Source organism: Xiphophorus couchianus, chromosome 8 (assembly GCF_001444195.1).
Source record: "Xiphophorus couchianus chromosome 8, X_couchianus-1.0, whole genome shotgun sequence".
Classification (NCBI taxonomy): domain Eukaryota; kingdom Metazoa; phylum Chordata; class Actinopteri; order Cyprinodontiformes; family Poeciliidae; genus Xiphophorus; species Xiphophorus couchianus.
In genome coordinates, this window is record NC_040235.1 from 21,471,942 (window position 1) to 21,485,625 (window position 13,684).

The 13,684-nt window shown below is 41.8% G+C and overlaps 1 protein-coding gene across 11 annotated transcripts in view; it reads right to left on the reverse strand.

The window, feature by feature from the left end:
* The window catches only part of LOC114149067 (disabled homolog 2-interacting protein), a 184,085-nt gene that overhangs the window by 20,971 nt on the left and 149,430 nt on the right, over positions 1-13,684 (reverse strand). For all 11 annotated transcript variants that reach the window (XM_028024623.1, XM_028024625.1, XM_028024633.1 and 8 more), the window contains 6 exons: positions 10,850-10,994; positions 7,258-7,402; positions 6,792-7,028; positions 6,467-6,668; positions 4,548-4,735; positions 670-1,552 (listed from right to left, as the gene is read on the reverse strand). In XM_028024623.1, the coding sequence (XP_027880424.1) occupies positions 670-1,552; positions 4,548-4,735; positions 6,467-6,668; positions 6,792-7,028; positions 7,258-7,402; positions 10,850-10,994 (1,800 nt within the window). The remainder of the gene's footprint in view (positions 1-669; positions 1,553-4,547; positions 4,736-6,466; positions 6,669-6,791; positions 7,029-7,257; positions 7,403-10,849; positions 10,995-13,684) is intronic.

The following is a 13,684-nucleotide window of genomic DNA, read 5'->3' on the forward strand; positions in this document are numbered from 1 at the left end:
GGAAGCTTCCAAATGTAGGAATACTGTGGCTATATTATCCCATGCTACACTAGACTGACACACACCTGCTACTGAACTAGACAGAACTACACAGAACTACACTACACTACACAATACTATGTCTGTTGATTATGCTCAAAGAGCTGATAATCCAACAGATATAACTGAATTTTGCCAAGAAGCGTTAAATACTCAGTCAAAATTGTGTTGAAGATTTGTTCACAGCTAAACAAGGGGTGCAGTAAAGATCCAGCTTATTAAGATCTACGTTTATATTTAAACATGTATGTATAATTTTGACCCAGTGTGAATTAGAGTACACAGTACACATTTATCTAATAAGATTCAGGCTGTGCCTCTGCAGCACCCTAATACCCAGTAAAGCAGTGCTGTGGGGAACGGGGCCGCCTGCATGGAAATAACTATTATTACACAGGATGTGACTGGAGTTCATTAGGGTGAAATGTGCTGTCTCTGCGATTACACCCACCAAGGCTTCCCTTCATAAATAGCTCTTCTTTAATATCCGTAATCTCCTGTATTTACCTCCAGAGACAGTTCAAGGTTGATTTATGAAATAACTTCTTCAGTTGTATTATTTTTTTTTTAAATATTATTATTAATATTATTTATATTGACGTCGTTACAGTTGTGTTTTTTGACACTGACCTGTTTGTGCTGAGCTCTCTGTTTGGTCTCGGGACTGTCGCTTTTAGAGGAGGACGACTGCTGCCGCAAACGAGCGCCGCTGGCCGGCCAGTCGGGCGACGACGTCATCATGCCGCCGGAGGTGGGGCGGGGGTACGGGCCGCTGCTGAGCAGATTCGGCGGGGTACGGCCTCGCGTGACGCTCTGGGGGGGAGGCTGGTCTATCCTCCGCTGGGGGCCGGCGCTGTTCTGTCTCGGGACGGTGGGCTGATGCTGGGTCTCCGTTAGCGACAGTTGCCGACGGTTGAACTCCCCAGAACGCCGGGTGTACTCATCGCCGCTGCTTCCCCCGCCTCCTCCGCCGCCGCTATGGTTCATAAAGGCTTGCTTCCCTCCTGCTGGTCCGTCCTCATTGTTGCTATGGGAACTAACTGAACTGTGGCACTCTGACCCCGAATCAGTCATTCCTCGAGGAGACACTGGCAAGCAGGCCGCCATCTGGTAAACTGGGTTCTGGAAGGACAGGGGGGCAAGTAGCTGGGCGGGTCGGCCCGGAGTGCTGTCCGTGTTTGGGGTGATGGGGGCCTGACCTGGCCTCCTCATGGTAGGACCGCCTGGGATGTTGCCCTGAGAGACTCTGACGGGCCAGCCCCCGCCAGAAGCTTGGGTCTCACCCAGAACATCCGAAGGGCTTTGAGCTGTCCCAGCGTCCAGATTGCGGGGGTCCTGCAGGTCCACCATGGATAAACTTTTGTTGCCGTTGGACATGCCCAGCTCGGGCTCATTAGTCTCAGAGTAGCTCGAACTGCGAGCAGGCGAAGGCTGGATACCCGAGCTCCTCGTCACAAAGAAGATGTCCTTATTCTCCGGAGTGGGCGAGGGTAACCGGGTGAAGTCGACCAATCTGAAATAGACAGGGGAAAACAACCGTGTTTAAGAGTTTAGCTGGGTAATTGTAGAAATGCACCATTCCTGATGGCATAACAGACACTGGAGTGGCTCTGTTTCGTTAGTTCTGATTGGTTGGTTTTGCAGAATTTTGTTCGTATTTTGCTTTGATTGACGGGTTGCATGTTTAGACAATTACTCTCCTTGTTTGTGGATGCTGCGCAACTTTTCACTTTTGGACAGTTGTTATGATGCGAAACCATGACAAGAAAGTATTGTTTTTACAACCGGGAGCAGATGAATGGCGTCTTTACTGTAAAGCTCAAATTACACCTTGTTAAAAATGAGGCTTCATGGATGCAAAATAAGGAGCAAAAACAGAGACCTGTTCTTTGCTTCTGAACCTCTTCCATCAATCTCAATGGTGAAAGATCAAATCCCCGGCTGCAATGTTTTTCTGCCCGACTTTCTATCCTTGTGCCCTGACAAAGATTTAGTGAGGGGCAGCTAAAGCAAACAAAGTGCATTAGTAGTGCTTAAAAGAAATGTTGTTTCAATTAACCTCATTTCCTCAACATCTTTGTTTTCCTGTGTAGAAATAAGTAAAACTGAACTTTAGTAGACGATGTCATTCAATAAATTTACTTCAACCACTTCAATTATATCCCACGTTACTAAGAGTAAAGATTTTTAATGAGCATTGTGCTGACTCGTGTGTATTCTGCTGCAATAAACTTTTGGTCTTATTTGGAAAGAAATAAACAGAATTTTAAGGAAAACCATTTAAATTATAGCTGCTTGCCAACAAAACCGATTTACTCAAAGTAAAAAAAAAGGATGCAGATGATCATTCTGGATCGTGTCAAATATTTTTGTCTTTAACCAGCTAATGTGAGGCTTAGAGTCCAGGGAGAAAAGCCTGGACTCTCAGCCTCGTGTTATAGGCATTCAAGGAGCCACGTTCTTTGTGGGATTAAATAATTCCCCGCTGTGTGAATATTGAAACTCTGCATATTTGGTTTCTCTGAAAAGACTGAAAGAAAAGGAAAAATTGGGCAAAAAAACAAAAACAAAACAACATTACAGAGCCTCTTTTAAATGCGGAAAAAGAAACATACTGATGCCTTTTCTCAAACATTTTCTCATTCATCCCCTGTTTTCCTTTCCTGCCTCCCCTCCACTGACAGATGGAGTTCTGAAAGCCAAAAAGACGTCCTACTTTGACAGTTGTGACTCATCCTGCAAGAACCTATCAATCACGTCACGCTCAGCTTTTCTCCCTCGACTCGTCCTTTTCCCTTCCTCTCTTTTAACCTAGTTCTCTTTTTCATTCTTGCTGGATTTCTTCCTGCCGTCTCGTCTCCCCTCCTCCTTTTCATGTCACAGGTTAGCGGATGGGAAGCAATTAACGCGGAATCTTGAAGCTCATTTGAATTTCGGGTCGCGGCTGCACTCGCGCACGCACGAGTGCGCACCGTCGGTGTGCGCGCAAACATTTATTACGGTAAAGTAACGATGAGAGGCTGTGACATCAGGTCATAACTGGGGGCAGCATTTAATTAGCTCCATTGATCATGAAGCCTGATGAGCGTAATGATAGAAGCTGTCTGACTCACTTCCTGTTTCCCCTCAACATGTTGTCATCTGCTCTGTAATGACGGTGGCTGCAGATCGCAGAACGCCGCTATTAGTCCTCGCACTTTCATGTTAATCTTGTTAAGCATCTCCTTGTCATTGTGCTGCGAGGACACGAGCAGCATAAGCGGACGTGAGCGTGTATTCATCAAAGATTTAAAAAAAAGAAAGAAGCTTTGCAAAGGTGGTGTAAACAAGCAAAGGTGCTACTATCGCTGCTTGTCACAGCCAGAACTGGCAGACATTAACCTGGAACAGGCAGGGAGAGAAAACAACCCTAGCCAAGGATGCACAAACAACGACATGCAGACGCTTCAGGGTAGATCGGATTTGTGGGAATTGAAATTCTTTTTTTCTTTTGTAGATATTTGCATGTCTTGTAAAAATGTCACTTTTGCCACTTTCAAGCATCCGGAAGGTCTTGGAACTGCAGCATCATGATGATGTTTTCAAGAAGCGCCGTTTTGCAAAAAAAATAAATGTTTATGCACATTGAGTGCTTTCAAATTTCACAAACTTAAAACTCTTTTCTAAATCCTCCAACTACTGAGTGAAAATGAAACAGATTTTTATTTTTTTTTAAAAAAACAACAACATACAAACAGGGTAACAGAAGCTTAAATCATGGAAGAAAGCTTGTGTGACTGTGTTTAGACTGCTTGAACTCTTAAGCTACGTGTCTGATTCTCTGCTTAGTTTTGATCTGAACTTTGACTAGACCATTCCGAAGCAGGAATATACTTTCATGTGTATGCTTTGGGATGTTGCGTCGTATTCTTTCAACTTTACAATCATCTGCTACTTTGTGTTCGTCTAACAAATAAAACCCCAACGGAATACATTCAAACTAGTCGTCGTATTTTGCCAAAAATTAACGCGAAAACTACAAGACTTTGAAAAAAGGACTTTGACAAGACCCCAAATCAGGATGTGAAAATAACAGTCAACACGTCAGTGCAAAGCTTAAATGAGCTTGCGTGCCACATAGTCTTTATTCACGCGTTCAGTAACGTGTGAATAAAGACTCACAGATCAATCAGCTCGTAATGAGCTCTCTCCGCCATGAGTGCGGGCAGATTGATCTGTCTCGGCTAGGTTTGGTTCAGTCATTGTCAAATTTCTAAAAATACCTCAACTGGAGTATATTAATGTCTTTCACAGAAAGATTTGGAAAAGAAACTGAGAACTGTGTCGTGTTTATTTATAGTGCAGAAAGTTCAAATGGAAAGCTCTGCAGTTAAAATCCGCAGAAATGCGTTTTCTGTCAGCAGATTTGCTGATATTTTAGCGTTTCGCTCTCATATGGGTCTTTAACTAATAACAGATACACAAATAAATTCGGTTTGCGCCTACAACGTGACGCCGATGACTCTCACCCCGATAGCTCATTATCTATGACCATCTTTTGCAGTCCGGTGGAAATGCTGCAGCCGGCCTCGGCGGGAGGGGAACCCACGGGCTCCGACGGCGGCCCGGGGGTCATCTGGACGCAGGACGGGTTAGAAAGAGCCGTGTTCACCTCTCGAAGGATTCTGGGCAGAGGACTCAGCTTTGAGGCCATGCACTGTGAAGACAGACACAATGAAAATCAGAGCCAGATGAAAGATTCTTTAGGATCCACGGGGGGATTAGGTATTAATTAGATTTTTGATTTGCATAGTTTTTAAACCACGTTATTTTCCTCCCCCTCATCCCCCACACCTTGGAACCGACCGTCGTATTCAGACAACATGATTAATAATGTAACAGGACGGGCAGCCTGGTGGACTGCAGGATCGTCCAGACGGTGATCTCTGAATTATTAAAAGACAGTGTTAGAAACAGCATAACCATCTGCAATACGCAGCTACCGGAACTAATGTGCATTACTTTGTAAATACTTTACACTGGCCCTCTTTTGTGCACCCCTTATGTAATGAAATCATTAAATATTGACTGATTTGGGATAAACATGCAGATAAAGCCTAAGCAGGATTCACAGCCAAGCCCAGAGGAAATCTTTGATCAGCTTGTCCGGCACTTTGCAGAAAATAAAAAATAAATAAAAAAGAGCTGCGTTATTTACACACAAATAAATCCGTTATTTAAAATGTATAGATCAAAGCTTGTTTTGAGAAGATAAAGCATAGATTAAAAAGTATATAGATTTCTGGTCAGAAGTGTTTATGTAATAGTTTTGGTCTCCTATTGATTCTTTTGACGAGTGCTTTTTTTTTTTTCCATTGCAGCATGATTACACAACTAACAACTACACATACACTCTGGATGAATGTCCATTAGTAAACTGAGAGGATCTGCAGGCTTCCTGTCACCATCGACATAATTTGTTCGTGGTTATTTGATCACTTTTCTTAGCAGAATTAGTTGCGATGAGAGAAAACTTTACTGTCCAACATGAAATGTGAGGTGCACATTCGGTTAGATGCCTCCCATAAAAACAACACGTATCTCACAACATCTTAAACATTTATCATCATGACCTTAAAAATAAAGTCAAACTGTGATCTTCTTATTTATATTGTCAATTTTCAAAAGAGTTGAGGTCAGAGCGAAGGCATCATCTCGTCTGGTTTAATCCACTCATAAACATGTTTTGTTGTGTGTCGGGATCACTAGTTGTGCAAACATTTCTATTGTCCAGCTGTTGAGATGTGTTGAAGCTAAAGATTGGGCAAATCCTTCCTAAGGATTCTTCTTCCTCTCTTTAACACAACAATGTACAGCAAAGTCAACCAATATAATCCATGATACGTAATGACACCATGATTCTGCCGCCACCATGCTTGACATTTCATCTGGAGGTGAAAGTTTGGGTCAGGTGGTTGAAATCAGGACATTGCTGGGCATTTTCAGTCAACTGATCCTAAATGAATCAAAACTAGTTTTGGACTGGAAAACAGGCTAACAGCAAGTTTTGGAACAGCCCTCTATTGAAGATTTGTAGTAACTGTATAAAAAACAAACTAAACAATTTAGATAAAGTACAAATTCTTTACCAAACAGAACAGTTGAATCTCAAAATGATAATTGAGGTATGAGGATTCTAACCATATAATCTCCCTGATTTAAGAAGGAGCGGCAAAAGCAAATGATGTGGGTTAGCAGTGCTTCCCAACAACTGATTAAAGAACAGAATCAAGATGCAACTTAATAAGGCATATTTAACCAGGTATAGCTAGGAATGGGTATCATGAATACTGACAAATGCACACTTGAATGGTCACATTTATCTGTGTGGTTACATATTTTGCCCACAAGTCGACGGTGGAGCCTTAATTCACAGTTAACTTCGTACCTGGTCCATCTGGGAGACCACCTCAGACAGAAGCGAGTGCAGGGTCGAGAGCTCCCGGCCGAGGTCGATGTAGCCTTCAAAGCCAGCCGTGTTTGAGATTGTCTCGGGGTTGGAGATTTCCAACAAGAAACGCTGCATGTTGGTCCACTCGTGCTCCAGGAACTGGTTCATGAAAGACATGTACTCCTCCTTGTTTCCAAATCTGAAGACAATGCATAGAAAGATCTTGAAGAAAGTTTCTAAAAAAGCCCTCGATTTGTGCTGCTTTCACGTGATGAAAGGTGTCGCCTTCGTTTAGAGAAAAAGCATCGACAAAAAAACTCACTTGGTGAAGTTGGCCAGGTTTTGCGTGACTTTGGCGATCAGAGTGAGCGTGCGCGCCGTGCGGTCGTCGGGATACTCCTGCATGAGGTGGAAAAGTGACGGCGACATGATGGCCGGGCAGAGGAATCGCAGGAACAGCGAGGCGCTGATCAGCCGCTCGCTGATGTCCGGCCGACCCCGGCTACTGCACTCTTGCCGCCACGACGCAAAGACTTCTTTCAGTTCTCGTGGAAAAACACTGTGGCAAATCCAAAGCGAAACATAAAAATGGCACCTTTACGTGTGACTTGTAATTTGAGATATAATTAAGGCTCATTTAAAACACAAATGGGTTTGATTTTGTAATAAGACACTTAAAAATCAAAATGTATGGCGAAGCATGGCCGTTATTAGTGAAACAATGTGTGCAATCAAACACTCTTGGACTAATGTATGTAGAAGGCCGATGAAGGAACTGCAGCGCTCACCAGTATGAGTTGATGATTTTGCAGAAGGCCAGCTCACAGCACATCTTCAGGTTGCTCTGGTGCTCTGGCAGGTCACCAGAGGAACACTTGGATGGATCCACCTCACAGTTTTCATCCGACTCATACAGAGCCTTAATAAATTCACCTGAAGAAAAAAATAAAAATAAAAATAAAAAGTTTTAGGCAACATATCAAGTTAACGTGTTTTCGAAAGGCAGCAAAGTTGAGGACAAATAAGGTAAAACTTTTCAACGTTTCACGCTGGATTAAGACCGCTCAACAGTTTCAAATGTTTCTAAAACAAGTTTCTCTATATTGCAACAAATCTGGAAAACCTAACTGCAATGAAAGCAATCAATCTATTACCGCGCTCCTACTAGCTAAACACCAAAGATTTTTCATTACAATGTAGATAATTTCTCCCATGAAGTATGTGGGTGGTTTCTGTACCTCCACTATAAGTTCTGAGCTTCCTGCACAGAAGCAAACACCATATCTGGACTATCTTTACCTTAGCAATATTAGATTGTAGCGCTAAGAGAGATTTCTGTACCGCTACAAGCTTATTGTAAATTATATTATACTTTTCTCCTCTTATATAATGTGATTTTTTAACATTTTTATTAGTGTGATAGGAACATTTCGGATTTACAGTGCAGAGTAAAGACTTGCGCTTCTTTAGTCAGACAGTTTATGCACAATTTGGAGGTGTGTGTGCTTCTCCCCAGCTGAGAGTGATGGATTGTTCAATTTCCATAGCAGTTGAGCATTTAATAAATTCCTCCGAGTGTTTTCAGCTGGGTGTGGGTATGAGGACGTTCCAGCCATGGCATGAAGGCAGTGCGCTCTCTCCTTAATGATAAATCCACACCTCATTCACAAACAACCAGTCCTGCTACGGGTCTTCTTCATGTAGCACCTAAAACCCAAATATGCTGCAACAACAATCATAAACCGCTGCAATCTTGTCTTGGAAGTTTTATCCATGCTCAAAACAGTTGGGGAAACTTTCGTTCTATTCCATGTTGAAGGTTAGCACTCCAAAAAGAGCATTTGATTTTATTTAAATTTGTTAAGAGAATGTTGTGTTCCCATTCCAACATAAAATGTGCCTGAGTCAGTCCATAAATTGAAACCAGCTTCAGTTTGGCAGTAGATTAAGATACTGAGATCAAAATCTCTGAACAGGGAATAGAACTGTCTCCCTTTTCCCCATCCCCATCAATTCATAACAGTTTATTCAGACGACAAACAACAAAAAAACATTCCAGCGACTCTAACTGGCCACTTTTCTCCAAGTCAACCTTGAGACAAACTCAAAGTTAAACAAAACAACATTCCAGCTGTAGAATAAGCCACACAGTGAGGCACGTAAACGCACACAACAAGCGTCGACGCTGCTAGCGAACGAAGATAACCGTGATGGGTGCTGAGAAGATGTGTGTAGATTAAACTCTCTGCTGTGTACATTTCTAAATTAAGCAGACAGAAGAGCACACAGTGCATGTAAAGGGGTTATTTTTAGAGCTGCAGATGGACAAACAAACTTGTTTCAACCTTTGGCGAACATCGCACGGAACATTGTAGTTAATTAATCTGCTCAGAAGAAACGATGACATGAGAAGCTCTCGCAGTTGCTAATGTTGTGTTTGCAAAGGAGAGAAAACAAGGCCACCGTGAAGCAATTAACACCTCTACACCTCTTTGTGTTGTTTCAGACACTCTAAACAAAAATACTCCATAATGATACAATAAAAACAAGTTTACAAACAATTTAAGCATAACTGGCACCTAAGTTTGACCGTAATTTTTCACCAATTGTAGCCTCAACCTTTTTGAGTATGGCTCTACAGTTGTGGGGTATTTTCCAGCAGATCAACTCTGAGACAATCTGAAATGACGAGGGTGGAGCAAAGAACAGACCTGGGAGCAACAGAATGCTTGCTGCATTTTCGTTGTTATTAAAACTGCAATACAATTTGGAACGTCAAGAACAACTCATACAATGCAGGCTTCGTGTTGTGGCATTTCAAACTTTGCTTCCAGCGTTGGCAAAATGCTGCTGGAAGCTGAATGAGACGAGATTCTCCACGTGCCCTGACTCATAGCATGCCACCAGCAGCAATGCTAAGCAGAAAACGACAGGTCAGCACAATCGGTACATGCAGGAGTACCTTTAGCATCGCTGAATGCTAATATTTACCATAATCCTCAGCAAATGTGACTTGTGAAGTTAAAAAAAAACACATGCATTTGCTGTAGTTGGTGTGTATCGAGGCCAATCTGTATTAGCAGCAGAGGAATACCACACCAGAGTTCGCTCAGAAGTGGACCGAGACCACCTTAAAAAAAACTGGGTTTCGGTCCAGTTGCTTGGTCAGAATTCGCTTTTGTATTCACACCTGCACAAAAGATCCGGGCCAACGGAGAAAACAAACTCTGGTTCTCTTAAAGTAAAGCAGATCAAAAGTGTCAGGTGTCAATCTCAGTTGGTAAACAGGCATTTTGATGTATTCCAGAAATTTTGAATTAGATTTAGGTCCACAGATTGCTCTTAAAGCTTGCTCTTGGCTTTGTGCTTCAGATCATATGAGGGTAAATTGTCGCATTAACCTACGATCCAGAGCACTCTGCAGCAGGTTTTCTAGAAAAGTTCCTCTATGTTTGGCTGATCTCATCTTAACCCGTACATGCAATAGCAGTCCAGTACAGAAGACCAACCCCGCAGCATCTGAACAGCATAATTAATCTCAAAGTTGGTGTCCTTAATTTCACTCGTCATTTACATAACTGTTGGCTCAATGTTCGAGAGCATGGACTGAAAAGAAAAGACTCGCTCACAAAACACAATTGTTTGCCCTAAGACGCACCGTGGGGAGAGCTAATGAGGGCAGACTAGTCTGCATCAGCAACGAGGACAAACACAAAGCGAACCACAAATCGGGGGCAAATCCTCATTTTCTTCGGCTTCAAATGAGAAAAAGTTGAGGTGGTTATTTTTCCATCATCATTGTTTTGTAATGTGAAGGTAGCTGTTGTGGCAAATCTTTTCACGGAACAGAAAAGGATAAAAACAGGGAGAGACGATTACGGAGATACGTTTGCTGCAACTGCCAATTAAGAACAAAAAAAAATAAAAGGCAAATTTTACACTGTGAGGATGTGATCTTCTTGCAAGTTGGCCAAATTTAAGGAAAGAAGTGAAGGAAATCACTGGCCCACTGAAATGCTATGTCAGGTTCTAACAGGAAAACTGCATCAAAACTTATTTTAGACAATGCGTTACCATGTCTCCATAACAACCCCTACATATTACCATTATGTCAGTTGGTTGTTTGATAGGCATGCCAGCAAAAATAATGAAAAAAATCCTAATCACTGTATTACATGTTGCTATTTTTTCTGCATTTTCCAATAAATTAGAGGTATTTTAAGTATTTTTCACACATCTTTACTTGAGGTACCAATAACTGGCAATGTACCTGCTGCAGAAGAAGACATGAACAAGTAACCGTTAAGATCAAACATCAAGTTTAATCTTGTGTTTAAGCCCCTCCTCCCCTTGTGTGTCATCATGACCCTGATTACTCACCGAGGGCGTCCTGCAGGTACTTCTGACCAACCAGCTTCAGGTATTCCTCTATGGCCTTCGTGGCTAGAGTGTTTTCCCTGAAGATGAGGTGCTCGTTCTCCCCACAGCGGTCCACCTCAGACATCATCAGATCTGTGAGGAAGTCCTGCAGAGGAAACCGAAAGCAGCCAACGAACGCGGTCAGGAGAGAAGACATAATAGCTGGGTACAAGAATGAAGATAAAAGCCTAACTCGATGGCTACTTACAAGAACTTCCAATGCACTCACAGAAACAAAGCAGGATTTAAAAAAACTCTATAAATAGTTTTTTGGGTTTTTAAAAAAAAAAAATTTTAACACTTGCTGGAAACTTAAATGAGAATAGAAACAAAGTTGATGAGTGCGATAATGAGCCTGCAGAGAGTTTAAGAGTGACACAGTTAAGCGTAAGAGCAGAAACAAGAGGCAATGAGCTGAGCGGTGTTGTACGCTCTGTGGAGCTCTGGGAAGCCGCTGTCTGACAGTAATCCTCTGTAGGATTCTCAAAAGTAGTCTTATCATGTGATCCATTGTTATGGAAACACACCACTTCTTTGTAACGCCGTGCAACCAGAAACGTAGCAGTTGCAGGTAGTTTGTACAATCTTAATTTATCTGATCTGCGAGTCACAGAAGCGTTTCACGTTAAAAATATTTGAGGACTGAACGATTCAGAAGCGTGTTGCCGCTGTGATAAAATGGGGATACCACTTTACATTTGTTTTTTGATTACCAGATGGGGTCTACAACAGCAAAAATGTAGCAGACGCACAAGATTACAGCTATTTAAAGATTTAGAACTTGCCTGAAAGTCATTAACATCTTCACAAGGAACAATTTTAATAGTCTATGTGATGTAATAGACACAAACATTGACAGACTCGATGCTGCACAGAAGCTTCTCTTGATTTCAGGTGAGCAAATGGAGAATTGAACCCCTATGCATTTTATTCTGCACCAGTAACCAGGCAAGAATGTGAACAGATGCTCGATTCTTTGCCACACATCCACTTGTGGTCTTTATGCAACAACACATTTCCGAACTCAGACTCAGTGCAAACGATAAAGTTGTTGTGCAAAGTGCTTTGACCTTGTTTTCACAATAAACCTACTTCACAAAAAATATTTTAAAAAACATTTTATCACAGTTGAAAGACGACTTTTCTGTGAAGCAAACTGCTCCCGAGCAAAAACTCAGCAATCAGGCAGCGATCTGCCGCACGACAGAGCGACGGCGAGCTTTATTTTTAGCAGCAGTTGAAAAGACAAGGAACAAGCGACCAGGTGGAGGGAAGGAAAAAGGAGACGACTGATGAGAGAAATGACATCAGACTGTTGAAGGCTGAAACGTTGATGACACAGCCAGAGAGTGTTTGGGGTACGTGCCTGTTGCCTTGGGAGTAAAGGCCTTGCTAGCAAACAGCACATTCCTCAACCAAAAGAAGTCATCACAGTGACCATGAAGTCTTCACCCGCTTAAAACCTCGCCTCCACCTCCTTGCCGTCTTCGTTCTCACGGACATCCAGCTTGAATGGATTGAAAGTTCACAGGGAGGATTCGAGGAGCTTCTGGCAATGTGTGAACTGCTGTTGCTGCAGTGACAAATACTGGGTAGGATGCTTTAATTACCCCATCACCTCCTCTCACTATACTCTGCAGGATCATTTTTTGTCTTCCGCATACAGAAAATCGTTTTGATATCAGTGTTGTTGCTTATTAAGGTTGTGTAGTTTCCACTGACGCTCACCAGCTGGTAATCCTTCTTCTTAATGCAGGGCACATCCATGTTGCAGGTGGATAAGGACCTGTTTTGATGTTTCTTGTTAGTGATGATGTCGACATGTCCGTGCTTGCAGTTTTGCATGTGGACATCTGTACAATTTTCAGGGAACATCAGTTTACGTCACGTGACTCTGAAGGCGACACAGGCACACAAAAAAAAAGATCTAGGAAGATGGTGGACACCAACTGATGGACAGTACTACTTAGATTCCTTCAATTTTTTACATTGATAACGCAGTGGAAGTGAGACAGTAGAGTTTTTAATTATTTTTTTACAAGCAAAACTCTCAAAAGAGGGATTAATTGACGTTGTTAGCCAACGATGAAATCCAAAGCAAGCAACAGCCAAAAGAGACCCACATTGAATTCAGTGGCGTTGTGGATATGTGCAATTTCAACAAAATTAAGATTGAAGCAAAAGGACAGCTTTTGCTTAGAAAAGCCATAAGATGTCTAGTTTGCCTTTTGCCACAAGGGGATGTTCTTCTTTAGTATGCATAGGGAAACTGATCAGAGTTAATGGGAAGATGGATGAAGCTAAATGCAAAGCTATGAGACTGTCCAGAGGTTCACCTTTCATCCATTAGAACAGGGTAATAAAAGTTCAAATGGAAATCCAATTGAAAATCTGTCAATTGAGCCATTTTTCATAGAATAATGAAGACAATTCAAAGACTTTTGGCTGCAATTGCAATTAAAGTAGTAATAAAAGTAATAAAGGGGGGTTCTATTCAAACTTTGCAAATTTAATTTTAAAAAAAGTCATAATAAACATGTACTTTAATCTCAACTTGGCGCTACTGATCAAAAATCAATAAAATGCAATGAAGTTTGTGGTGCTAAGAACAAAATGTGGAAATATTTAGTGAGACAGATTTATGTAGAACCTAAATACAGACTGAAAAAAGTTATTATTCTTTATTACAAGATTTGGTTACATTCTGATGCATCACTCAGACACCTGCAGTGATCAAGCCACTTTTATTTATCTTTCCTGAAAGGAAAAAAAAAGTTGCCTAACTTGATAAAGATC